The sequence below is a fragment of the Gossypium hirsutum genome, chromosome D05, assembly GCF_007990345.1.
Source record: "Gossypium hirsutum isolate 1008001.06 chromosome D05, Gossypium_hirsutum_v2.1, whole genome shotgun sequence".
Taxonomy (NCBI): domain Eukaryota; kingdom Viridiplantae; phylum Streptophyta; class Magnoliopsida; order Malvales; family Malvaceae; genus Gossypium; species Gossypium hirsutum.
The window spans coordinates 1,107,259-1,135,070 of record NC_053441.1 but is presented as its reverse complement, the minus strand read 5'-3'; the positions used below and the strand labels follow the sequence as shown (position 1 = coordinate 1,135,070).

Genomic DNA, 27,812 nt, shown 5'->3' with positions numbered 1-27,812 from the left:
AGCCATCAAGAGAGAAAAATAATAAGGAGACTCTGAGGAGCTAGAATATCAAGTTAGATTCAAGAAAATAGAAGTTGGAGGAGAGAGAAAGTCAAGTTAAAGTTTGGTTTCAAGAGAATAATGTATGGATGTTAAGGTTTATGTTATTTTAAAGTTTAGTAGGGATAGAAAAGCATAAAAATAGTGTTAAATTAGAGATTTCTCATGAGGAAATATTGTGTTTTTGACATGATGAAGAGAGAAGTTGAGTGAGTGAATCAAGTGGCAGGAGAAGAGAAAAACAAGAGATTTTGATAGAAAAGAGGTAAGTACCCATGAACTTTCTTGTTATTTGAGGATTAAAATGTGATTTTTGTAAAGTAAGTGGTAATTAAGTAAAATATATATATAGTGTGAAATAATTTCTTAAGTGAATGAGGAAATTATAATAAAAGTGTAATAGTTGGGTTATGTGTTAGCAAAAATATACAAAGGATTAGATAAGTGAAATTATGAGAAAATGTGAAATTTTATGGAAACAATGACTAAATTGAAAGACTTGAGAAATATATGTGGTGGAAATAATACAAGTAAAATACATAGAAATTTGATATGGAAAATGAGATAGTGGAATTAATTATGTAAATTAAGTAAAAATTTATTTAATAATGAATAGAGAACTTTTATGATAAAAGGCGATTAAATTGGAAAGTTATAAAGGTTTACAAGAAAATATTGATAATAAAGTACATAGTGAAATAATAAAATAATATATGAATTTTGTAATTCAAACTAAAATTATTTCCTAAATTGTGGAAATTAAGGGTTAAATCATAAATTTGAAAAATTTTATACTAGAAATAGAGAAGTGAAGTGCATAACACTTAGAATGAGAAACATTGACGTTGTAGTGAATTCTGGAATATTAATAAGTATTGAATTATGTTATATGTGTTATTAAAAGTAAAATATATTGCTACATGAAATTTTGTACTGAGGACTAAATTACAAAATATATAAAAGTGATAAGTGAAATACATGATAAAGATTATTAGTAAATTATGGATGAATAATGAATTTAGAAAAATATTACATGTATTAAAGATAGTGAAGATATAAGTATACGGATTATTGGTACAAGGATTAAATTGTAAAGTATGTAAAAGCATTATGCGAAAAGTGTAAAAGTGATATGTGTGCATGATATAATTTGCCCAACTAGACGAGATTAGAACTACTAGGATATTAGTGGCATGCCATTAACGAACCTTAGCGCGCTCTCTGATTATTAGCATGTTAGTGCTCTCTACTTAATAGTGCATAATAATGCACTTCTGTATTAGTTCCGTATATCCTAAGTGTTCTGTTTAGTCTATTGAGCCTCTGTTAAAAATGTAAATAATTTTCGTTACAAGGTAAAAGTTTATCTTTGATTCATGTTTGAAATATTAAATTAAAAAATAAACTGTGAAAGAAATAATGAGAAAAATCATGAAAATTTACACTAAATGGTGAAATATGATACATGTATAAAAAGTTATAAGTTGATTTGAGGTCTTAAAGACTAAATTGTGAAATAAGTAAAAAGTTACAAATGAATATGATAAATAAACAAAGAAATGAGATATCAAAAATTAAGAAATTTAATAGAATTTAAATATCATGGGTACTTACTAAGTCTTTACCGACTTAACGCGTTTATTTTCAACGCGTAGGTAAAGTGATTTTGAAGAGTCGTAGTTGAGGTCGTGGACATCCATCTCATCTCATCTCCAAGTGCCAAGAGGGTATGTTTCAAAATTTTGAATAAAATGGCATGTACTTAGGAAGATCAAGTGTGTTCCAAGTAGTAGGGACTAAAATATAAGTTATAACAACTTTTTTTTTATGTTCAAATATATTAGTGATTAGCCAAAATCACTTTGGCACCAAATGTAATATTCCTATATCAGGTTTCTTGGGTCGAACCGGGTATAGGGATTTACAACACCCATAATCATGTCTTAAACGTGACATAATACCACATACAACCAATGTGTTATTAGGCACCTCAAAATACAATTTATTATCATGTCATCTTAATATTCATACTTACCTAGGTATCAAATGCATATATGCATAATCAAACTCATACTTTAAACATGATAAATCTACTTATATATATTCATCAAAACATAACAAACACAAGCCATTCAAATGACTAACTTCAACCAAACATTTACATGCCATCTTTGGCCAAAATCACCTATACATGCCATTATAATCAAAAGGGTTTTACTATATATATCGAAATGAGCCGATGGATAGTGTGAGATATCTTCGCCAAGTCTCCAACCCAATGAGCTTCTGAATAACTATAAAACAAGGAAAAATAAACCAGAGTAAGCATTTTATTGCTTAATAAGTTCGTATAACAGAAAATTAACTTACCATTTATTCATTAAAATAAACATACAAAATGCATCCAAGTAATTTGGCTAATAGCCTAAACACACAACTTTGTCAAACATGTTAGTCATTTATTTCACATGAATATCAAGAGTTATATATAAGCTCATCAACATCAAATTTTTATGTATTTCGTGTATATACAGATAACGTTTCACTTTGAATTCATATATTTTCTCATATCAGAATTTTGCCCGTTGAATCATATAAAATATCGATTGATACCCAGGTAATGCGCACGAAGTGTACAAATCTAAGATCCGTCAATTCATATTCGGGAATACTCATATGAGCACATAAACGGGAAACTCTTTCGAGCCACATAACAGGAAGCTCATGTGAGCCATGTAATGGGAAGCTCCGGAAAGCCACTAACGGGAAGCTCATACAAGCCAATGTCAAGAATTTCAAGCGAGCCAATATCGGGAAGCTTCGGAGAGCCATATATCGGGACGCTTATAAGAGCTGCGGTGTGTCCACAACACATGCATGATCACAACCAATCGGGATGCTCCGAAGAGCTATTAACGGGAAGCTCATGAGAGCTAATAACGGGACGCTCTTTCGAGCTGTGGTGTGTCCGTAACACATGCAGGACCACAACCAATATGAGAACCCTATATCCATCGAATTTCATTTATTCAAACGGGACTTAATACTTGTCGGTCATCGTTAGATATGTAATTAATTTCATATAGATGGCAATAATATAATCACATACATACAATTCAATTAATACATATAAATTCTCAAATTAGTTACACGAACTTACCTTGTCAAATGTTCGTGTATGCAAAATCTACTAATCTGACACTTTCTTTTTCTCGATCTAATTCCGTATTTGGCCTATTCGGATATACCACCAAAAATATGCAAAACTAGCTTAGAAGCCCTCTCCCATGTCGGTTTACTGATGTTGAAGAAAGAAAAATGTCTAGAATTCTCTTTTAATTTCAATTTGTATGTTTAATTTCATACAAATTACAATTTTGCCATCAATTTGTTTTATTTTATTATTTTTCATTAACATGCCATCGCATTATGTTAATTTGGGCATATTTGTCCTTTAAGTCCCCCCTTATTTATTATTTAGGCCATTTAATCACTTACTTCTTTTAATTAGCAAGTTTTGTACATTTTTTAATTTAGTCTTTTTTATCAAATTACACATGTAATAGGTAAACTTTATTAACGTAATTTTCATATGATATTCCTATCCTACCATAGACTATAAAATAATATTAAAATAATTTTTCTTTCAGACTCGAATTTGTGGTTCCGAAACCATTGTTTCGATTTCACTGAAAACGGGCTGTTACATTGGAAGAATGTTGAGAGAGTGTAGGCTTAGTATTCTTAAAGGGTCCCTCCTTTCCTCCTCGTTCCTAGGGATATTTATAGGAAAGACTCTTATCTAATATGATGTTAACGTATTGGATTTACCATTTAGCCATCATTACAGAGCTCAAGGGAATGATGTCTTCGATGGGACTAGAATGTTTATAACAAGGCAAATTTCGCCATCCATTTTGACTGCGATGGGATGAAATGGTTGAGCTTATATGAAGTTTGGTGACCAAACAACTTCATGTTCCTAATGGAGATTGAGTCATCCCTTGCTTGGATAGTCCACTCGAAAGGGTGAGCTCACATGTGACCACCTGGCTTTTGGTGGTAGGCTTACTGTTCAGACGTCTTCTAGGCTTGTCATGTGTCTTGTTACGGATGAGGGTACAATAGAGCCCCTATACTTTTTGTACATTTGGAATTTAATCTTCTATTTTTTCAATGATTTCAACACTTTAAATTCTATTTAAAATGTAAGTTTAATTGCTAATATTTTATCAGCGTGTTAAATTTAAGTTTATTACAATATTATTTTTAGTATAAATTATTTTTAACCATATTAATAATTAAATTTGTATTCTAAAACCTAAAAAGTAGATATATTAAATATTTAAAAATTAAAATAGATAAATTAAATTTCAAATATGTGAAGAGTATATGGTTTAGAATATATTTAACAAAAGGAAATGCTGTGATAGACTTGTCTATGGGCCGGGTGGCCCGGCCCGGCCTAGCCCGACGGCCCGCCCGAAATATGGGAGGGTTCGGGTAAAAATATAGGACCGAAATATGGGCTTGGGTGAAAAAATGAGGCCGGTTTAAAAACGGGCTGGGCCTCGGGCACTACTTTTTTGGCCCGGACTCGGCCCGAATATAATAAATATATATTTTTATTTTTATTTTTTAATTTTAAAATACTTTTAAAATAATTTTTTATTTTTTTATTTTTAAAATAATTTTTAATGTTTATTTTAAAAATAGGCCGGGCCGGGCTCGGGCTTATGATATTTTTCTCGGGCCGGGCCTGGGCAAAATTTCAGGCCCATATTTTGGGCTGAACCAAAAATTTTTCCGAACCCGGCCCGGCCCGAACCCATCCCGGCCCATGGACAGGTCTATGCTGTAAGGACACTTATGATTTCAAGATTTTTTTTTTCTTTAAACTGTTCTAGGTCCGACTGAAGTTAATAGTAAGAGTATACATTTGAGTCAGTTTTTATTTGCCAATAACTAAATAAATTGATCAAATTACTTAAATAACTTAACTCAATTTATTGCTAGAACTTGAAAAATATTTGGTTAGACAATAAATTTTTTGTTTTCTAGATTTATTTATTTATAAAGTAAAATAAAAATTAATTAATTATTTTAGAGAAAAAAATAATTAAGTAATTGAGAATTTAATTTTATAATTAAGATAATTAATTGGATTAGGTTAAGGTTGTTTGAACTAGCTCGAGTATTGGTTTGAAGAAAAACATTGAACCATTAAATCAATTGATTAGGGAATCGGTATAGAATGGTTGAATTGGATAAAAAAATCAATTGAATAAAAAATTTAATATATTTTATCTCTATGAAATTTTTAATAAATTTTTAATCAAACCGATTGAACGATAAACTAATGGCTTGGCTAGTTTAGCTATTGATCATGTTTTGGAATCTTAAATTTTTGATGGAGTTATTTTATATAGATTAAATTGATTAATTGAATTGGATTAATTTATTTTTGAATATTTATTTTTAAAATTGATTTATATATACTGATATTTGAATTTTAGATTGAAACTATTTATTCTATTTGAATTATCAATAATTAAATTGAATGAATTGCCAAAATTAAATTAATTAACCGAATAAATGAAAATCGAAAAATAGAATTATTTAAATTTATTGCGTCCGATTCTCGTTGATTTATTGAGTTTGACTGATAGCTTGTCCTATATATACATTGTCGCATCTTCGCGAATAATTTTTTCTCCCTTCGTTTTCTCCTTCAACGCCCCCCGCCCAACCTCTCTAAATATGAAAAAGAGCCCTCAAAGTCGGAAATTGGAGGCAAACCCAGACGAGCACACATTTACATTGCCTTTCCCTTTCTATTTATTTATCTAAAAAGATAAAAAAAAGATTCAAATAAGGAATTAGGAACAGCGAAGTCACTAGCACTCCCAAGCTTTTATGCTATTATTTTTCCAGGTTTTTTTCTTTTCTCGATCTAAAAAACCTTTTAATTTTTCTGGGTAAAATATGCAGTTAGAAAACAAATTTGTGGATTTGTTTAATTTGCATATTAGGGGGTTATTATGTAATGTTTGCAAAGCTTAAGATACTTTAAATTGGAAGGGGACTAAGAGCAAGGAGGTTCTTGGTCCCCAACGCAAATAAGTTTATGAGTTGAAGAGGAAGAGAATGAGCCTCAAACTTAATTCCCCGTTTCTCGGGACACCACCTGGTAGTTGTTTAAATGGCAGAAGAAGCAATGGAGATTGTATCGTTTTTGATAGAGGGAAGCTCTTTAGAAGAGCAATACGTAAGCGTGTATCCGCCGAGAAGCAGAATGATTGGATCACGCGAGCAATCAGGTTTTCCCATTTTTGTGGGAAAAACATTGAGTTGTTTAGGAAAACTATAGGGTTGAGAAATGGGTTTGTCGCCAACGGTTTTAAGGAGCCTTTTGCTGGGAGTAAGGCTCTAGTGAGTTCCTTGTCTCCATCGTGGAAAGAGGGTTACTGTTGGTTAGATGCTCAGTTTTGGCTGCTGTTATGTCTGGTGTTTGTTTATTGGTTTTGTATGGACAGAAGAAAGCTAAAAGTTTTGTGGAAGCTAAGCTTTTGCCTTCAGTTTGTTCTGTGCTTAGTGAATATATTCAACGAGAGATTGATGTTGGTAAGGTTAGGGGAGTTTCTCCATTAAGTATCACGTTGGAAGCTTGCTCTATTGGGCCTCACAGTGAAGAGTTTTCTTGTGGTGAGGTTCCCAGTATGAAAATTCGTGTTCGGCCTTTTGCAAGTTTGAGGAGAGGCAAGATTGTAATAGATGCAGTGTTGTCACATCCAAGTGTGTTGATTGCTCAAAAGAAGGATTTTACTTGGCTGGGGATACCCATTTCTGAAGATAGTCTAAAAAAACATTTATCTACAGAGGAAGGGATTGATTATCGTACTAAAAGCAGGAGGATTGCCAGAGAGGAAGCTGCCGCTCGCTGGGATAGAGAGAGGGATTATGATGCTAGGAAAGCAGCAGAGATGGGATACATTGTTTCTGAGAGGAGTTCAGATCAATCAAAAGATGACACAGTTAAAGAGATTGGGCCTTCAGCCGAAATTACAAGCTTAAAGTCATTTTCATGCATGGATGAGAAGATGCATTGGAGGGATCATCATTGTGTGGACACCAGTGTTGATTATGACACAAATCATGCAGAATTGGAGAAATCATTTGGTGTAAAGATCCCAGGTTTGGGGCTTATATTGTGGCCAAAAGTTATAAAAGGGCCTAAAAGGAGCCAACTTAAGAAAAAGTTTAATAGGAGTGATACTTCTTCTGCCGGTGTTGCTGCCAAGAGACGTATCCTTGAACGTAGTGCATCCGCAGCGCTTGCATATTTCCTGGGTTTATCCCTAAAGGATTCTGGTGATTATTCAGAGGCATCTGGAAGTTATGATTTATCAATTCTTAATACCCTCTTGGTGAAAAATGGGGATGATTCTGGTGCTGGAACTTCTGTTGACATTAGTACTGCTGAGGGAAGTTTTCTCAGTTATAATCTGTACGGAGAACAATGTGAAAAGACAGAAAACCGATGTACTAACCATAATGTCACTTTTGGAAATCTCAATTTCTTACGTGATCCATTTCTTATGACTGTTGAAAGACTTAGTGAATTTACAAAAGTTTGCGAAAATTTTCCATATGATGGAGATACTGCTGGAGATGCTAAAACCATGGGTTCTAAAGTAGGTGGTGGGGATTTATTTTATAATGTTGTAAATAGGAATATGGATGAGAATGCATCCGAGAGTGAAAGGAGTCATGCATCTCCTTCTACTTCCACTAAGTCTGACCCCACTCCTTTACCATACCATTCGGTGACATTTTGGCCATTAGGCTTGAATTTTAGATTGCCATTGTTTCCTGATAACATGAGGAAACAGGTTTCTAATTTTGTATATGGATCCTTTCAAAAGCTTAAATTTGTTCTGGCTCCAAAGATTGAAGATATTATTGCAGAGCTTGTTGATGGGGTAGATGTGATGCAAACTGAGGGCATTGGGAGGACGCTTCCAGTTACTGTGGATTCTGTCCATTTCAATGGTGGAACATTGATGCTGCTAGCATATGGTGACAGAGAGCCCAGGTGCAAACTCCTCTCCTACCCTTTTGCTTCATGCCTATACCATTTTTATTTTCATAAATTTTAATGATTTCTTACTTATGTACCTTGGACCAGCAATACAACTTTTCAGTCATTAAAGGAATTCCATAAACCTTTTGACACTTAATCCTATGTGGAATGCTAGTATAGAAAAGAACCTCATATGTTTTTCACTGGATAATTGATTTTGAGAAGAGAACAAATTAGAGAAGAAGAACAAACAACTAAATTTATGTTTATGGTGTTGCCTATCATCCGTGGTTGGGGAAAGACATGATTAATCTATAGGCTAGAGAGCTTTGCTCTTTTCTTGCTTTGTCTCTTTCACAGGCGCTTAATTAGTTTAGCTACATTTGGAAATTTGGCTTCTTGTGGCTCAATTTAAAGCATGTAGTTGGTTAGCCATAGAAAATTTGGCGTCAAAGTGGGAGAGTCAGGGCTAGTTCTGCATTGCTGTTGCGGTTGAAAAATGCTTTTGAAAAGTGTGGTAGAAAAGTGTTGTGAAAGTGTGGTTTGTTAATTTTTAGTGTTCTCCATTGCTGCCAAAATTTGTGGTTGAAGGTTAAAATGTCCTTTTTGGACATGATAGTGGAAAGTTAAAATTTAGTTAAGTTATATAATATTTAAATAATTTAATAGAATGGTAAATGATATTTAAATAATTTAATAGAATGATACATGAAATATTTAAATAATTTAATATAATGATACATCAAATATAAATTAATCTAATTTTTTATATACTTTTAAATAGTTAATATAAATAAGGGTATTTTGATAATTTTTGCTTCCAAACGCAAAAGCCAAAAGTACCTAAATCCTAGCTTTTGCGTTTGGGTGGAAAAACATTTTTCCACCGCAGTTTTGACCCCAAAAGTCAGGTGTGGTGGAAAAGCACTTTTGGCTTCCCAAACACAATGAAGAAAGGGGCCTCAGTCAGATTTCCTGGATTCATTCTCTTGGTTAGCCATAGAGAATATTTGACACACTTTGAAGTCGGAAATTCACTTTTATAGTACAATCCTTGAAATAATCCATATACTACAATCCTTGAAATAATCCATATACACTTAGTCAATCAGCTTTTTGTCTATTGATGCATTTACAGTGTCAAGTGAGAGTTTTTTAAACTTGAGATGCTCTCTGTTATTTCTATATTTTAAAATGTTTTATGTTGCCTGTAGAGAGATGGAGAATGTCAATGGATATGTGAAGTTCCAAAATCATTATGGTTACGTTCACGTACAACTCAGCGGTAACTGTAAAACTTGGAGATCAGATTTGGCATCCGAAGACGGTGGTTGGTTGTCTACCGATGTTTTTGTTAATATTTTAGATCAGAAATGGCATGCAAATTTAAATATTTCCAACCTGTTTGTTCCGGTAAGGTAGAAACATAATGTGATGATTAACTTCTCTGTCTGCATTTGGTTCAGCATGAACTTGATATATACGTTTTTCCTGTTTGTCTTTTCATACAGCTCTTTGAAAGAATTTTAGAAATTCCAATCACATGGCTTAAAGGAAGAGCCACGGGTGAGGTGCTTTTCTGACTTCAATTTCTTTTTCCCTTTTTTTTTGGTGTGGTTTATGGTATTATAAAAAGATTCATTTAATGTCGTGATCTATTGAATGCAATATGGTTAACCATTTCATTTTATATGCGTTGTGCTACCATGTTTGAAGTTGCTTTTCTTTTTTTTGTTAGCATACCAATTTGATGTTTATAATCTTTTGCTCTCTTTTGCTATTGACTTTTGTGTACTTAAATTTCATTGCCGACTTCATAGAAGTTGCTGAACAGCTTCTATGTTATACTTTCAATAGCATGGAAGATGAAGGATGGGGCAGATGTAATAGTGTCATAACACTGACATTAGCTTATAAAATGGTTTTTGTCTTTTCAATATTTGAGGTCGTGAGGGATTGAACCTGACCACTAAGAGTCCAGCACTCTACATCCAGACCAGACAACTCTTGCCTCATAGAATGGATGATATTTATGAGTTTAGCATTATGATCTGATAATACTGTTTTAAGCCTTAGAGCTTCTGTTTCCTGCCTTGATAATCGGTAAAGTTACTACCAAGTTTTTTTACTGTTTTTCTGTAGAGGAAAAAGAATCTAATACTAGGGATGAGCCAAACACAGTTTTTATATAATTAATTATATTTAAATATGTAAATTTATTAAAATAATAGTAAAATTTTTAAATATCTTTAGTTTTTAGAATTTAATTCAGATTGGTCATTTTCAAGAGAATGCAGTTTGATTTCTGAAACTCAGTATACTGCCCATCAACTGATATTTCACTTTTCCCTGAACTGAATTGAACCATATTGTTATCTCCCCAATCTTATACTCATCTTATTGGTTGATATCTATATACTGGTCGACTTTGTTGAGGACTGTATTCTGCCATGGATGGAAAGAGAATTGAATATTGTAATTACAATGTAGAAGTAATGATTGATTGATATATATCCTGGACAACTTTGTAATTGCAGGTTCACTTGTGCATGTCAGGAGGGGATACATTTCCTAGTCTTCATGGACAGCTTGATGTGACAGGGTTGGCCTTTCAAATATATGACGCTCCATCATGCTTTTCTGTATGGCCTTGTTTCATCTTCTTCATACCACTTACCTGCTTCTATATCGATGCAGATATTCTTGTAGAGTACCAATGAACTTAGCGGTATCTAGTTGTAGCTAATACTGCAAAACAATTATTTGTATATGTTCCTGGGCAACAGGTCCAAGATATAAAACTCATTTTTGCGTATCTTGTTGCATGGTTTTTAATTTACTATGCTCTATATACTTTATGCCCATATGATGCATGATGAGTTTTTGATATGTGGCACTAGGACATCCAATTCAAATTACCACTAGAGAAAACATTATTTTTTTCTGGGTTGCTGGTTCAGTATCTGAAAGTCAATTTTATGGATTTTGTTGCATGTTTGTTACTTTTCTCTGTTTTATACGGTTCCCGTGCACCTGATGTATGAGTGTTTTTTGTCTGTTCTGATGTTATGTGGAGGTACTCTAGAATGCTTTAGTTGTTTTTAGGTGCTTACTGCTACGCTCCAGACTTTTTTTGTTCTGGGTGGTGTTATTCGGATATGGTTTTCTTTATCTTTCCTGTTTCTCTTCTGCTGTCTTGGAACTGGAAGTGGGTAAAGTACAGCTAGTTGAATGGTTCTTCTTGCAGTGATTGTGGTCAAAACTTCTAACAAAGATGGTTTTCTATTGCAAAAGGAACTTGAATTTTGCACCTATGAATTGATCAAGCAAAGAAGTGGCTGGTTTTCATGATGATATATTTTTTCTTTTACAGGACATTTCGGCAAGTTTATGTTTCAGGGGTCAGCGAATATTCCTGCATAATACAAGTGGCTGTTTTGGAAGTGTTCCTTTAGAAGCTTCTGGAGATTTTGGCATCCATCCCGAGGAAGGAGAGTTCCATCTGATGTGTCAGGTGTGCCCTTGCATATACTGGCTAGGCTTTATTCAGTGTTTTGAGGACTAGGTTTCTGTGAACTGTGTTATTAAACTGAAAGAACTCATATTGTTTGTTCAGACTAAAAGTGCTGTTGATACAATATATGTGCTAAAATGAATCTGGATTTCAACCTTTATGCAGTTGAACTATTGGACCTCTGTCATGTAATTGGAAAGGGGATAATCCTTTAGTTTGATGGCTGGTCAAGTTATTTCTTTGTGCTTGAACATATGGTTTTTTAAGTAATAATTATCCATATAAGTCAAGTTTGAGGTGTGTTCAGGACCTTTATTTAGGTTGGGCTCTTCACTTCTGAATTTGTTTCAAGTGCCCAAGCTGTTTGTTGCCTATCCTTTTTGTCATTTATATCATATTTACTCTTTGTTGTCAAAGAAGTAGGCTTGTTCTATTTGTTGCAGTAGTTAATATGGTGCCTGCATGCTAGTGGGGAGTTCTAGTGGTGCTTTGCCATGGCCACATGTCAATTAAGTTGTGGGATTGTTGCAGTTTTTTGTTTAGGTTGGTCAATCTTCTATTGCTGATTGATTTATGCATGATGTTTGACATGATTCTCATGTTTAATATAAAATTGATCTTCTGTGGTAGCGATGTTACCTTCTCTTATAACAACCAACTTTAGTGATATATTTAAAAAAGAACGTTTGAAGTTGGTTTCACATTTGAAGATGACTTGTACCTTTGATAATCACTTCAAAGATGCTGTCAAAGCAGCTTATGTCAATCTATTTTGCATCATTATGGACTCTCTAACTCTGCGTCTAATTATGGAACTCCTGGATTATTGTTTAAATTTAATTGAATGCGTTTGTAACACGCACCATGGATTCATGATATTCACGTCATAACTTATCATGAAGAATAAAGTCATTACTATCTAATGCAGTCTACTTGAGCTTAAAGTGGCAACTTTGCTTTGGTCCTTTTTTGTTTACGACAACTTGAGGCATTATTCTTCCCCAGTTTTCTAAATGTGTCACCATCACTTTCTTTCTAGGTTCCATGCGTGGAAGTAAATGCTCTGATGAAAACTTTCAAAATGAAGCCTTTGTTGTTTCCGGTATGCTTGTTATCCTCGTTTTTACTTTTCTGTGACTGCTACCATTGTTAGTTATTTAGGATTACTTGTTTTGCAGGACTTTCCATTCTTATCAAGTGATTTCTCAATTTTTATTATTGTGATTATGATCATTGTCATCATCGCTATTTTCCTCTTTAATTAGATGTAATTAGTGCAGGATACTTTAATTTCTCCTACACTCTAGGTCCATTTCTATACTGTTTGACTTCTTGAGGAGTTTAGTAATATGGTTATCATTATCTCTCAATTTACTATATCTGCTTTCTTTCCCAATTGCAGTTGGCTGGTTCTGTGACGGCTGTATTCAACTGTCAAGGTCCACTTACTGCTCCTATTTTTGTGGGGAGTGGAATGGTGTCTAGAAAGATATCTTACTCTGTTTTTGATGTCCCTTCATCCTCTGCGTCTGAAGCAATGTTGAAAAACAAGGAGGCTGGCGCAGTGGCAGCATTTGACCGTATTCCACTATCATATCTGTCTGCTAATTTTACCTTTAACACTGATAACTGTGTATGTTGTTTTAAACTGTAAATCTTGTGTTTTAAGATGAACTTCTCTTTGTGCCAGTGCAGTGCTCAGCTTTTTTTCTCTAAATTTCCTGACATATTTGATAGGTTGCTGACTTGTATGGCATTAGAGCGAGTCTTGTGGATGGTGGGGAGATTCGAGGGGCAGGAAATGCATGGATTTGTCCAGAGGTATTTTAGCAATTTTCTTTTCTTGCCCAATTAGCTAGGCTAAGAGAACACTTGATTGTCATTGGATTAATCCTATTTAATCACTTTCTTTAACTGTCATGTTGAACGCATCTTCATTCTGCTTCATTCCTTTTGTCTTGATCCAATCACAGACTTGGCTGGCAATTTTATATATTGAAGCACTTAGTGTCCGGACTTCCATGATTGCCTTTTCAATTCTCCTCATTGTTGGTCTTTGCTATAATGACTGCTATTTACTTATGCCTCTTCTAATGCAGTTGTCTGTAATTTGTTTCATCTGGATGGGTCAGCTCTTTTTATTATTTTAGCTTTAGTGTTCCAGACAATTAGATGGGAAAGTGGAAATACAAATACATTAGTATACTGAAAAGTTGTTTCTGATGTACAATACTTAAATCCCACAGGGTGAGGAAGATGATACAGCAGTGGATGTAAATTTCTCAGGAAATTTGTCTGTCGATAAGATTATGCTACGATACATGCCAGGTCATGTTCATCTTATGCCACTCAAATTAGGAGATTTAAGTGGAGAGACAAAACTTTCTGGATCACTTTTGAAACCGTAAGCTGACAACTTTCCTCCTTTATTTGGGTTCATTGATGAGGACAGTTAGTTTTATTTCTTAATATTCTCTTTGTTTCCTCTTTGATGTTGCTTATGCTTTAAGTTGGTTTATTCACAATCCTTTTGAACATAGGAGGTTCGATATCAAGTGGACTGCACCAAAAGCTGAAGGGTCATTAAGTGATGCTCGGGGAGATATAATGATTTCACCTGACTGTATTACTGTTAATTCTTCGTCTGTTGCTTTTGATTTGTTCACAAAAGTTCAAACTTCGTACCCTGAGGAATACTGGCTGAACAGAAAAAAGTTCAGTGAGAAGATTGCTGTGCCATTTATTGTTGAAGGAGTGGAGCTGGACTTGCGTATGCGTGGTTTTGAGTTTTTCAATCTGGTCTCTTCTTATACTTTTGATACTCCAAGGCCTACACATTTGAAAGCAACTGGAAAAATAAAATTTCACGGGAAGGTTGTGAAGCCTTCTATTAGCAGTGAGCAAGATTTTTGCCCTGACGGGCAGCCTGAGAAAATGATGGATAACAGAAGCAAACAGAGTCTTGTTGGTGATTTGTCAGTCTCGGGTCTCAGACTGAATCAGTTAATGCTGGCACCTCAGTTGGTTGGGCAGTTGAGCATATCTCGAGACTCTATCAAGGTACTGGCTATAAACTTTCTCCTTAAGTAAGATACTAAAGCTTTTGTTGCATTTGTGTTGAGTCCTGTTAGACTGCTAAAAATTTCCCGTGTACATATTGAGAGGTCCAATATGGGGCAATATAGTATAGAGTTACGAATTTTTTTTGTTCCTTAATAGTGTCAAGGGGAGGACCTAAATAGGTGATGGCCTAGTGTAGCCCTTATAGCTGAGATGGTGAGGAAGGCTTCAGCACTTATAGCATGTTACATTCAAGAGTTCAGTATTGATAATATTTCTGAAAACTTATATATTATAGAAATATCTGATATGTAACTGGTCTATTGCCTCCCTTTTTAAAGTTGTTTTTGGTAGCTTCCTTGTGTCAACCGTGGATTCGGAAGTGACTTCTTATGCATCAGTGAATGTCAGCTGATGGTGGTGAAGAAGTTTGCTAGCTTTTTTTCTCATTATTCTCCAGTTCTGAAGCAGGAAAACTTATAGACTCAAACCGGGATAAAACAATGTTGAAATTTTTGCCTCGTTTTCATCCTTATAACATGTTGGGTTCAAGAGTTGTTAGTGTTGAAAATGTTTCTGGAAACTTACATACCATAGTATTATCTGATAAATGTTATTGTTCTCCTGCTTGCCTTCTCTTAAAGATGTTTTGGTAGTTTGGTTCTGTCTGCTGTTGGTTAGGTAGTAACTTCTTACGTATCACTTAATGTAATTCTTCATCTTTATATGTCATCTGAATGTCATCTGAAAATGATGAAAAATTTCTGCGTGGGTCTAACTGGTTGCAGTCTTTAGTCATTCTTAACACTCGTAGGTAACTTAATTTTTTTGTGATTTTACTACTTCACTCATTCTTCCCTTTTTCTTTTCCCCCTTTTTGTACTAAGCATTGCTATCTTTTTGTGCTAAGTAGTTAATACCTGGTTTCATTGAATCTAATATCAGTTTGATACATCTATCCCATGCTTGTCTACCATGTTGTAATTCTTTTAGGTCTTTCATATTGTATGATCTATTTCTGAAAAGATAAGAAGGCATCACAGAGTTTGTGTCAAATAAATAGTAATATATGCTATATCATTGAGAGCCCTTATTTCCCCCACGAAGTCCTGTTTGTATTGGGCTGAATACAATACAAGTTAATGTTCCCTTCAGAGTCAATTATTTCATTGTCAAATATAATTTATGTGGTAGAGGTTCAGAGCATATTCTTACAGTATACAAGTATATCTATTTCCCATTCTTTTTGCTTGGTTATTTATAACAAATGCTTGTTCTCCCTGGTTGTGCAGTTAGATGCCACAGGTAGGCCGGATGAAAGTCTTGCAGTTGAGGTTGTGCAGCCTCTACAATCTGGCTCTGAGGAGAACTTGCAAAATGGAAAATTATTCTCTTTTTCTCTTCAAAAGGGGCAACTGAAAGCTAATATTTGTTTACGCCCGCTGCATTCTGCTACCTTGAAGGTATATTCAGATCTTTTATTGGTTTAGTTTGTTAGCATTAGTCTTATCAAGCTTTCTTTATAAGAAAGCAAAAGGTCCAATGAAGTTGAAACTTTGATGCCCTTGTGTATGTTGTTTGCAGATACGCCACTTGCCACTTGATGAACTGGAGCTTGCTTCACTTCGTGGAACAATACAGCGGGTAAGTTTTCATGTGACCTTGTTTAGAATTGAGTTAAATGTGTTCTGAGTCAAGCTAGCTGGGATGTTTTTGGAGTTTGATAATGACCATCGCTAATATATCAATTATTCTTTTACCTGAATCTGGTTGTTGATTGCACTTTGCTTTCACTTTCAGGCAGAAATACAGCTTAATTTCCTGAAAAGAAGAGGTCATGGTATTTTATCTGTGCTTCGGCCTAAATTCAGTGGTCTGCTTGGTGAAGCCCTAGATGTGGCTGCTAGATGGAGCGGTGATGTTGTAAGTATAGTAGCTTCATATGTCCATTTCTTTTCTTGTTACTCGGGTCATCTTGCATGTCTAAAACTTCTCCTCTCAACTTTAAAGCACGTGCTCCAACCTTGTTCTGATTTCTATTAGTACGTTTTTAGATTAGGTAACTAAAATTTATTTGATTCGACTGGACTGAACTGTAATATATAAAGAAGTGTTGGTTATTTATCTTACTGGTCTCTCGATTGGAAAATCTGTTGCTCATATTTAGCAATTGCTGAGTTGTTACTTCAATTTGGTTCGATATTGAAACACTCTTACTGCAACTTGTTAAGCTCCATGCGTAGTCTCTTGTATTGTGATATATGGACACTGCAAATAATGTGACTGATGATACTGGTTGACATGAACTTTGCAGATCACACTTGAAAAAACTGTTCTAGAACAAATTAGCAGCCGTTATGAGCTTCAAGGTGAATATGTGTTGCCTGGCAGCCGTGATAGAAATCTTTCTGAAAAGGGAAGGGGTGGTTTGCTTGAAAGAGCAATGACTGGCCACCTTGGTAGTGTCATATCATCTATGGGAAGGTGGAGGATGAGACTTGAAGTTCCTCAAGCTGAGGTTGCTGAGATGCTTCCACTTGCAAGACTCTTGTCTCGAAGTAAAGATCCTGCTGTTCGGTTTAGATCAAAGGTTGTTTTTTGGATTTATTTACATAAATGGATTGAATATTGTCATTGCATCATAGCCACTTCTGAGAAGTTACCACAACTATTTTCAGGAAGCATTTTGTTAGTTGCATGATAGAGATTTTATTCTTATGAACTGTATGCACTTCTTCCTAGCCAAATTCTTCCAAAGTGTAAAACGAGAATCAGATGGTTTTGATATTGAAATGCTCTTACTGTAAAATTGATGTTCTATTGGGCTATATCATATGACTAGAGTGAGGGAATGCTCTACATTGAAGTTTCCTGTTTTAAGTTGTTTTCTTTGAATCATGGAGATCTCTCCAGTATCTTTTTCTTTCAGTTAAAATCTTTTTGACTGTGCATGTTTCTCCATGCTACCTGCAGGATTTTTTTGTTCAAAGTTTGCAATCAGCGGGATTGTATGCTGAGAGTCTTCAAGACTTACTTGAGGTACCTGGTCAATACCTGATCTATGACATGAACTGCATTCAAAACACTGCAAAATCCATTCTTAAACTTTTCTGTGCTTCTATCCTCTCTGTGAACTTTTAGGTCATTCATGGTCATTATACCGCATCAGATGATGTTGTTCTTGAAGACCTAAGTCTCCCGGGTTTAGCAGAACTTAAGGGTCAATGGCATGGTTCTCTTGATGCAAGTGGTGGAGGCAACGGAGACACAATGGTATGATTTTTCACGGGCTTAACATGAATAAACTTTTAAAATTATTGTTTGTCAAATATTCATGTGATTGACGGGGGTGCAGAAATCAGTGTATAAAAGGTCGAGATTTCTTGCTGCTGTGCATAATGAAATTGGATTGGTCATATGTAAAGTATTTATTATATATTTATTATAGCAAATTTATATTTGTTCATTACCATTCACTAAAATCTGGAGTTAAAGCCTGTTTTCATTTCAATCTTAGGAATTATAAAATATGAACATTGGTAGTGCATTTGTTAATGTTATGCCACTCACTCCTAAAGCAACTGGCAGACAGTCAAGCTCAGAATTATACCAATCTTTATGAATTGTGAATTTGATGTTCACTGTTATGTGGACATAGATGAACATGTTGGATGGAACCTAGCTCATTAACATTCACATGTCTGTGATGAACCCAGGAATTCTAGAAGCCATACTTGTTTAAAGGCGATTAAATTTGTATTAGAAAAATGATGGAGGGGAGCCAGACCCTTCTTAAGGAGTCCATTGTTTTAATTTATGCTGCTGTTTTGGAGATCTATCATCTAGGCTCCTACGAGGACCCTCTGTTTCTCTCATATTGTATCCTGAAGTTCATAGTTCATACGGGTGCTTGTATATATACTTTAATTCCATTTGCATTTATTTGGGAGAAAAAGATTGTCATTTTATCATTTCAAGTAACTTTTTACCATGCAGTATGCTTCCTTTTGACATAGTGGTTCTTGTAAATATTTTTCAGGCAGAATTTGACTTTCATGGAGAGGATTGGGAGTGGGGAAGCTATAACACCCAACATGTTGTGGCTGTGGGTGCATACAGTAATGATGATGGTTTTCGACTTGAGAAAATTTTTATCCAGAAGGATGATGCAACAATCCATGCTGATGGGACTTTGTTGGGGCCAAAAACCAATCTCCATTTTGCCGTTCTGAATTTTCCAGTTAGTCTAGTTCCTACTCTAGTGCAGATTATTGAATCGTCTGCCACTGAAGCTATTCATTCCTTGCGACAATTGCTGGCTCGAATTAAAGGTATATTATATATGGAAGGTGACCTCAGAGGAAGTCTTGCAAAACCAGAATGCGATGTGCAAATCAGGCTCCTGGATGGTACTGTTGGAGGCACTGATCTTGGGCGAGCTGAAGTTGTTGCTTCACTAACCTCAAACAGCCGTTTTCTTTTTAATGCCAAATTTGAACCAATCATCCGGAATGGTCATGTACACATACAGGGAAGTGTGCCTGTTACTTTTGTCCAGAATAGCATGTCTGAGGAAGAAAAAACTGAAACAGAACAAAGCAGGACACCTTTGGTCCCTGGCTGGTTGAAGGAAAGGGATAAGGAGTCAACTGATAAAACTAGTGAGAAGAAAACCTTTAGAGAGAGAACAGAAGAAGGTTGGGATGCTCAATTAGCAGAAAGCCTCAAAGGCTTAGACTGGAACATCTTAGATGCAGGAGAAGTTAGAATTGATGCTGATATAAAGGATGGGGGCATGATGCTGTTGACAGCATTATCTCCTTACGCAAACTGGATTAACGGCAATGCTGATATCACGCTTCAGGTGGGTTGGCTGAAGAAGGTTACTTATTATCTAAATACTTACGGTAAAGAATCTGCTTAAATAGGCAAGAGTTGTTTAGCACTAACTTTCAAATTTTTATGTCTTTTAATACCCAGGTTAGAGGCACAGTTGAACAACCTGTGGTTGATGGATCTGCATCATTCCACAGGGCATCTATATATTCACCAGTACTTAGAAAACCACTTACAAACATTGGTGGCACTGTAAATGTGGAATCAAATAAGCTATGCATTGCAATGCTGGAGAGCAGGGTAAGCAGAAGGGGAAAGCTGTTTGTAAAAGGGAATTTGCCACTTAGAACAAGTGAGGCATCCCTGGGTGATAAAGTTGACTTGAAATGTGAATTTCTTGAAGTACGGGCAAAGAACATTCTGAGGTGAATTCATCTTTGTTTGGAATGTCCCTACGCTTAATCATTTTTCTCTCAATATAAATAGTGGAGTTATCTTCATCTCATTTTATGTAGTGGTTCAATTTCGTATTAACTTTTTTCTTAGTTGGTTCTTTGCAATTTAACCAGTGAGGAAATTCAGTGAGGAAAGATTGAATTGAAATGGATCAGATCCCTTAGCTGCAGCCTCTCTGAACTTTGGGATGAACTCTTTTCCTATATCATGTTTTAATTTGCATAGTTAGAAGGTCAAACCAATTTATTCCCTCCAATCCAAACCAGTCCGTACTCACTCATAATCTGGCATTTGCCTACTCTTCTCCCCCCCCCCTCCACAAAGAAAAAAAAGTTTTTATTAGCAGTCATTGGTTTAATTCCTTTACATGTTAATTGTGGAGAACTGACATCTTGCTGAATTCAGTGGGCAGGTTGACACTCAGTTGCAGATTACTGGTTCAATACTGCAGCCAAACATCTCAGGGAATATTAAATTGAGCCATGGAGAGGCATATTTGCCTCATGATAAGGGTAGTGGACCTGCACCTTTTAATAGGTTGACATCAAACCAGTCCAGGCTTCCAGGTGCTGGAATCAATCAAGCAGTTGCTTCCAGATATGTCTCACGGTTTTTCGGTTCTGAACCTGCATTTTCAAGAACCAAACTCCCCCTACTCTCTGGTAGTATATGTTATTTGATAATTTTCATTCTGATGCTGTCACGTTTTCACTAGCACACATTGGATACTGCAACATAAATCAAATCTACTTTTTACATGATTTTAAAACGCTGGACATTTTCCGTAAATGTTTTTGAAATGTTTCCTTTTCAAGAACTGGATAAGACTTCAAGAATAATCTAGAAAATAATCTTATTTAGTGCATTGCCTTAAAGACTTCTCTGGGCATCTATTAGTTGATGTTGCATTTATCACCCAATAATACTTGTGAGATTATCAGTCTTAAGTTAAACAAATCTCTAAATCAGAATAGAAAAATGGTGACCTTTGCCTTCAGTTAGGTTCTTCGATAACTTGAAAGAGATTCAAGGAAAAATCTCTTATACTGTATTTACCTCTTGTGTTTCAATAATTAGAAACCTCAAATGGATGCCAAAATTTAAGAGATAGGATACTTTGATTGCAACAAGAAATGAAAGAAAAACAAAAATAAAATTTTTAGTGATTTAAGAAATTTTTGATGGGTGAAATTTCATGTAACTGATAAGTATATGTTCTGGTCTATTCATTTATAAAACTAGGATGTCTTACTTTTCGATTCTATTGAACTTAAACTTATCTTTAGCTTTTGTTCTTATTTTCTGCACAAATTAGGTGGTTAATGAGGAGGTGAAGCTTTTTTGTTAAAGAGAATAAGAAATAATATCAATTTCCTGAAATGAAGGATATACCAGTTTATGTTTACTAAATTTCTTTGAAAGTACAGCCTTTTATCTATGGCTGCATGTCAATTTTTCTGTATTATTTGTTTCTGATCATCCAAGTTAACCATTTATTGTTTTGTGCAGCTAAATCAGCTGACGTAGAGAAGGAGATGGAACAAGTAAACATTAAACCAAGTCTTGATGTCCGCCTTAGTGATTTGAAGCTTGTTTTAGGACCAGAACTGAGGATAGTTTATCCTTTGATTCTAAACTTTGCTGTTAGTGGGGAACTCGAGTTGAATGGCCAAGCTCATCCCAAATGGATTAAACCCAAGGGCATTTTAACATTTGAGAATGGTGATGTGAATCTTGTTGCAACTCAAGTAAGATCTCCTATGCATTCTACATTACTCTTCTTTAAATTTCCTTCCTCTGATTTTTTTTTCCTGGTGGACTGGTGTTTTTTTTTTATACGTTGATGTGGACTTCTGCAAATGCAGGTGAGGCTTAAGCGGGAACATCTAAACCTAGCAAAATTTGAACCTGAGTATGGTTTAGATCCAATGCTGGACTTAGCTTTGGTTGGATCAGAATGGCAATTCAGGATTCAAAGTCGAGCCAGCAATTGGCAGGACAAGTTGGTGGTGACCTCAACACGTTCAGTGGAGCAGGATGTTCTCTCAACCACTGAGGTAGTACAATAACTGATACTCTTACAGTGTGTCATTTTTGTGTTTCCACTGGGTCCCCTGAAATGATCTGTTTCTTTTATAACATGATCTGTAACCATTTGCCCCACTTCTAACCTAAGGAACTAGGTTAAAACCTCTTGTACCAGGGTTGCTTCTTATGGTGTCATTTAATGAATTATTATTCGTTAATGATGATCAAATAATTTCTTGTTTTTGCTTTATACAATGAATTAGCCTGTGTGTTAAGGAAGGATAAAGTTAGACCATTCAGAAACTGAAATATCTTTCTTCCCCATGCTGTGCAAATTTGCTTGATACGGAATGAGAAAGTTGAATCTATCATATAGTTTACTTTTTGCCAATGGTGCTCCATCGGTCTAACAATGTAGCCGTCCAGTGTAGTAGGGAATGCATAAGGTTGGCCTGGATATGTGAAAAACTTTTGCTCTAGGTTTTAATGTAGTTAAACATCTTGTTTGCAGTTACCAAATTCATATTTTAAAAAAAAGTCATCTCATGCACTATAGCGGTTTGTTGTGAATTTCCCCTTGTGCACAGGCTGCTAGAGTATTTGAGAGTCAATTGGCTGAGTCCATATTGGAAGGTGATGGCCAACTAGCGTTTAAAAAGCTTGCTACTGCAACACTTGAGACACTGATGCCAAGAATTGAAGGAAAGGGAGAGTTTGGTCAAGCCAGATGGAGGCTAGTGTATGCCCCACAAATCCCTAGTCTGCTCTCTGTTGATCCTACGGCTGATCCTCTCAAATCTTTAGCCAGTAATATATCTTTCGGTACAGAAGTTGAAGTCCAGCTTGGTAAACGTCTGCAGGTAAATAACATTCCATCATCCTTGATTATCTTTTCCCCACAAGTCAATATTACTGGAGGAGCTCTTCCTTCTTTCAAGTGAATCAATGCATGGATAAGAAGGTGGCCATAACACTATTGTGAACAGCTTTTGGGTGCTTTGGTTGTGTTTATTAATCACTTGGATGTGGCTCAATAGGTTTACATAAAGCCATTAACCATTGTTGAATTTTGTTTTCTAATATTTTCATCCGTCTCTCTTATAGGCCTCCATAGTTAGGCAGCTGAAAGATTCAGAGATGGCTATGCAATGGACCTTGATTTACCAGCTTACAAGTCGGCTACGTGTGCTCCTACAATCTGCTCCTTCCAAACGCCTTCTTTTCGAGTATTCTGCTACCTCGCAAGACTAACCCATGATCGTGCTTTTCTCTCTTTTTTTGCCAAACCTGCTATCTGCCTCCGGCTAGCTAAAACTGGGCCTGTATGGGTAAAAGTTGCCTACCTTTGAAGTTGAAAGGAGAACAAAAGAGGTGTAAGGAAACGGTAGTAGTTTTTGTCATTAAAATGTAGAGGTAGGTTTTTTTTTTGGCCAAAATAAAGGTAGGTTTTTTTGTTACTTATTCTTTGCTGGGAAAATTCCATGAACTTGCTTATGTTTTATCTTTCATCTTTGTACAGATGTATGTATAATATAGAATACCATAGTTTCTTCAAGTGGAAAATCAATGGTATTTCGTTTTTAAATGTAACTACTCCCATTCCATTACAGATTAATTTTTATCTATTTAATTTGTACTATTTGATAAATGTAAACTTTAAATCAGTAAAAATTTTATTTTGCTTTTTTTTTTTGTAAAATTCTCAATAACTTGGATATACATATAAAGTATTTGAAATAAATCATATCATTTAATATAAATGTTATAAATTTTAAAAAATAAATATTATATCAAGTTCGAGTTGGTCATAAAAATTTTATGTCTAACTTGAAAGATCGCAATTTGTATTGAAAAATTCTATCAAATAAATTTTAAAATTGTTTATAAAAGAGTTTAAGAAATTAGATTATTGAATTTCAGTTAATTGAATTTTTTAATTACTAATCAAATAATTTGTCTATTTTGAGTACAGTTCTTTTGGCTTTTTTGTTTCTCTACTATAAAAAATGGGCAAATTAATCATGTTCGTTAGATTAAAGAGTATTGTTAAAAATTTTATTCATTTCTACCGTTAAAAACCAGCATGACTGACAGAATAATCAAATATTTACACGTTGCGTGTCACGTGTACCTCTTTTTGATATATAAGGATCAATTCTTTTTTGATAGAAACAAGGACCGATTCTTAACCGTAGAAGTAGGGAATTTTTAACAGAATGATCAACTTGTACTTTAATTTAACGTATAGGGACTAATTTACTATTCTTTTAATAGAGAGCATAAAATGCGATCTAACTTTTTGTACAAGGAGCTTTGTCTTATTTTTCTTTTATGATAAATATATGTTTTTTATTTTTCATTTCATGTTTCATCACATAATTAATGCTCCATTCTAGTAAAAAAGAATGAAATAACTATTTTGTCATAATGAAAGAAAAAATGATAGTTTACTATTCTAATAAAAGAAAAGCTATAAAAATAAATAACTAACAATGAATTATTTACTTTAAAGAAAACAATCTAATTATTTAAATACTTGATTTTAATCGCAAATCGCGCCAAATCATTTTCTTTTTCAAACGATCTTCAACCGCTTAGTGTATTCTGGTAATTTCCGTTTCAAATTAGCTTTTCGTTTTCTGATCATATAAACTTCATCGAAACACAGAATCTTTTGTTTCTTCTTCTCTTTTGCTGGAGTTTTTGCTTTAATTTTCGGTAAAAATTTCTTACTAATCTTTGATTTTGGTTGGTTTTTCATTGGTTGATCTTTACGGCCCTCATGGAATCAAAGACCTGAAAGTTTAAAGGGAATTTTCCTTACTTTCTTGATAAAATTCAATTTAAAACATTCCAAGAATTTACGTATTTTTTCCACCTTGTGATTGGTAATTTTCCACTTCTTAATTCTTTTTGAATAATTGAGTTATCTACTTCGTTATTAGATGATTATTTTTATGATTATTTGAAGAACAGCAACTTGTGTACATGGAGTTTATTTTGTTCTAATTGCGTGACAAGTTTTCGATGCTTAGTTGCATGTTAAACAGAAATCCAGAATGATCCTATCAATGCAAGAAAAGTCACAGTTTATTCCAATTTACAATCATTTTTTTCTTTTTCTTTGTGTGTGATTTTATCTTGTTAGGATTAGACTTGCTCATATTCATTTTCGTTCAGTATGTTGTTTTTGCTATTAGATTTTCATTTTTCTGGGTTGTTCTTTTAAAAAATGAATGATTTTGCCTAGTAATCTAATTTAATTTGTGTTTTTATATTATGGGGGGCTAAAATGATTAGTATTCTTCTCCAGCAAAGAGAATGAAGCCAGAGGTTTCTTCGTTGAATCCCTATGCAACATCATACATACCACTTGCCAAAAGGGAGGGTTCCATAGCTAAAGATATTAAGGCTGGAAATGAGTCTGCTTGGTTTGATCCTTCCTCACGTAGCAATGCTTCACTTGAATCTGCAACCCCTGGCATTGGAAACCACCCGGTTGCATTGAAAAGCAACCCTGGTCATGGTTCTTTGATGCAAAATTAGGGTGAAATGAGTGGCGAGCAGATTATGGATGAGGAATTCGACATGGATTTGCAGTATCTTCGCATGATGTTCCCCGGTTTGTCCAATGACTCTGTTCTGGATGTCTACATGGCTAATAATGGAGACTTAGAAGCCAGTATTGACATGCTGAACCAACTTGAGGTAAATTTTGCCTATCTTTATTTTATAATTTATATAACTTGATTGTCTGAGTGGTCTTGCTGGATTCGTTTTCTATATTATTTTCATCTCGAGTGTTTCCTGTATTATTAGCTCCTCTTGCTGTTCCAACCTGCAGATTTCCAAATGTCCCTCTATGAAAGTGCTAGTAGTGAAGTAATTGAATTTATGAATAATTTTCTGATGTTGTGGGTAACATATTTCACTTGTTTTTAACTGTATGACATCAAAGAGTTAAGGATGTTAGTATGCATTCAGGCCTATTTCAGCATAACCATGGTTTTTCTTCATTTGTTTTAATCCTCCCTGTGCAAATGATAGAGATTTTTCCACCTGTTTTTGTCTCCCACCTTTTGAACTTTCATATGATTTTATACATTGATTTATGTCAATGATTTCCCTACATATTTTGTTCTTATGGATCGTATACCTTCAGATGCTTTTATTTGTTTTTATTCACCTCACTTTCAGTTGAATATATTATAACTGAGGGTTGTATATTAGTGTTATCTTGTTCATATAAATTTGTTTGGAAATTTACCTATTCTATAATGCCATTAATAATGTATGCTAATTTGAATATTGGGGATAGGATGTTTTCCTCATGCTGCTTGCTTCTTGTTTACTCATTGTACGACAAGTTCTTTCTTTGGTTTCATTGGAAGTGATTTCTGGAGTATTTGTGATTTTGATTCTTGAATTAGTTTATGGTTGGAATTAAAAAATGCACACTTTTGCCCTTATTTCGGTATTCATGTACACTGGATAGTTCTCTTTGTTAGATGTACACTGTTGAGTCCTCTGACACTCTTCCCGACACATTGGATATCAGTGATATCTCTGAATCTATCTCTTCAGCAAACTGTGGTACTCTTAAACTGAAGAATGTGGCAAGTGAAAGCGTCTTCATCAGGCTCTACAGAATCAGCTGTTACCTCCTGACTGACATAATCAAAGGGGTTTCAGTGTTTCTAGTTTTAGTTGTATATCTCAGTGGATAAGAAGTGTACACAAGTAGGGTTCTTCTTCAAGGTTGAGAAATGTAGTACTTTGCTTTTAACACTTGAAGGGGTTAACATTGGATGTATAGTTGTCTGCTGTAACATTTGTTTGGTGAAAGTGGCAGTTTACATGCAAATCAAATCATAGTTTTCATCAGAAATGAAAAATGATTCACATTTGTTGATGGTGGTGTATTATTATGATTTAGGTCTTAACCATCTTTTGATAGCTTTAGCTGTTGGGGTCACATCTTAGTCGCTCAACTTTTTCTACATTTGTTTGGCGATGGAAGAGTATTTTCTCTATATAATATAATAAATTATATTAAGAGTAAGATTGTATTTTGCTCCCTACTAAAAGAATGGGCAAATTAGTTCGTGTACGTAACATCAAAGAGCAAACTAATCTTTTTGCTAAAAATTTCATCCATTTTTATAGTTAAAACTGGTTTTTATATGTCGGCATGAGGTATATGCGGTACATTACATGTAATTGTCTGATTATTTTTATTGTTAACAATTGATCTTTTTACATAGTTTGTGATATATACACAAATGAGGTGAAATTTATTAAATTTTATTCACCGAAGCTATCAATTTTCAAATTTGGAAAATCAGTCGACTTGCAACGACTTTTTGGATACGATCAAACATTCTTGGATTGAAATATTTTCATAGCGTTTGGAGATCTCTTAACTTCGATACACACTTTGACTCACTTGAACTCTCAAATATACTGAAACTCATATATGATAAAAATTATGCCTAAAAAATAGAACTCATATCACCGAATAGAACCCTACAAAATTATGCCTAAATTTTCTTTTTGACTAAGAAACATAAAACTCCTAAATATAATATTGAACTCATATCTAATAAAAACTATGCCTAAAAAATAGAATCTAATATGATTTAAACTCGAATTAAAAGCTCAAAAGTCGTAATTTTTGTAAAAATCTTGTCCAGAAATTCCTCTTGTACGGTCTTTACTAAAACAGTCATAATTGGAGCTCCCAAACTCGAAATCGAATAACTCACAATATGTTTCAAACCTAAGAGATAGATTTTC

The 27,812-nt window shown here is 34.5% G+C and overlaps 2 protein-coding genes across 4 annotated transcripts; both read left to right on the top strand.

The window, feature by feature from the left end:
• The first annotated feature begins 5,747 nt into the window (after positions 1 to 5,747).
• LOC121203438 (protein TIC236, chloroplastic-like) lies at positions 5,748 to 23,606 on the top strand. Its single transcript, XM_041093015.1, is given in 24 exon segments — positions 5,748 to 6,502; positions 6,505 to 8,134; positions 9,337 to 9,535; positions 9,634 to 9,693; positions 10,660 to 10,764; positions 11,496 to 11,636; positions 12,676 to 12,738; positions 13,039 to 13,269; positions 13,374 to 13,457; positions 13,883 to 14,040; positions 14,177 to 14,696; positions 15,989 to 16,159; positions 16,281 to 16,340; positions 16,497 to 16,619; positions 17,011 to 17,286; positions 17,670 to 17,735; positions 17,838 to 17,969; positions 18,736 to 19,560; positions 19,677 to 19,957; positions 20,394 to 20,650; positions 21,498 to 21,736; positions 21,854 to 22,045; positions 22,604 to 22,876; positions 23,121 to 23,606. Coding segments are annotated over 24 exon segments (6,549 nt in total). The 5' UTR covers positions 5,748 to 6,186; the 3' UTR covers positions 23,268 to 23,606.
• A 1,087-nt stretch (positions 23,607 to 24,693) lies between these two features.
• LOC121217430 (polyadenylate-binding protein-interacting protein 5) lies at positions 24,694 to 26,917 on the top strand. 3 transcript variants are annotated; one of them, XM_041093013.1, is made up of 3 exons: positions 24,694 to 24,904; positions 25,330 to 25,724; positions 26,525 to 26,917. In XM_041093013.1, exons 2-3 carry the CDS (start codon positions 25,569 to 25,571, stop codon positions 26,741 to 26,743), a joined length of 375 nt encoding a protein of 124 aa, XP_040948947.1. In that variant the 5' UTR covers positions 24,694 to 24,904; positions 25,330 to 25,568; the 3' UTR covers positions 26,744 to 26,917. The 3 variants fall into 3 exon arrangements, 2 of the variants coding, with proteins under 2 accessions (XP_040948947.1, XP_040948948.1); XR_005913531.1 differs by having other exon boundaries at positions 24,695 to 24,904; positions 26,575 to 26,708; XM_041093014.1 differs by lacking the exon at positions 24,694 to 24,904 and having other exon boundaries at positions 24,951 to 25,724.
• The last annotated feature ends 895 nt before the right edge of the window (positions 26,918 to 27,812 follow it).

Coding starts and splice junctions, on each gene's coding strand:
- LOC121217430 (XM_041093013.1), top strand. CDS start 25,569: ATGAGTGGCGAGCAGATTATGGATGAGGAATTCGACATGGATTTGCAG. Junction 25,725..26,524: donor ACATGCTGAACCAACTTGAG/GTAAATTTTGCC, acceptor TCTCTTTGTTAG/ATGTACACTGTTGAGTCCTC.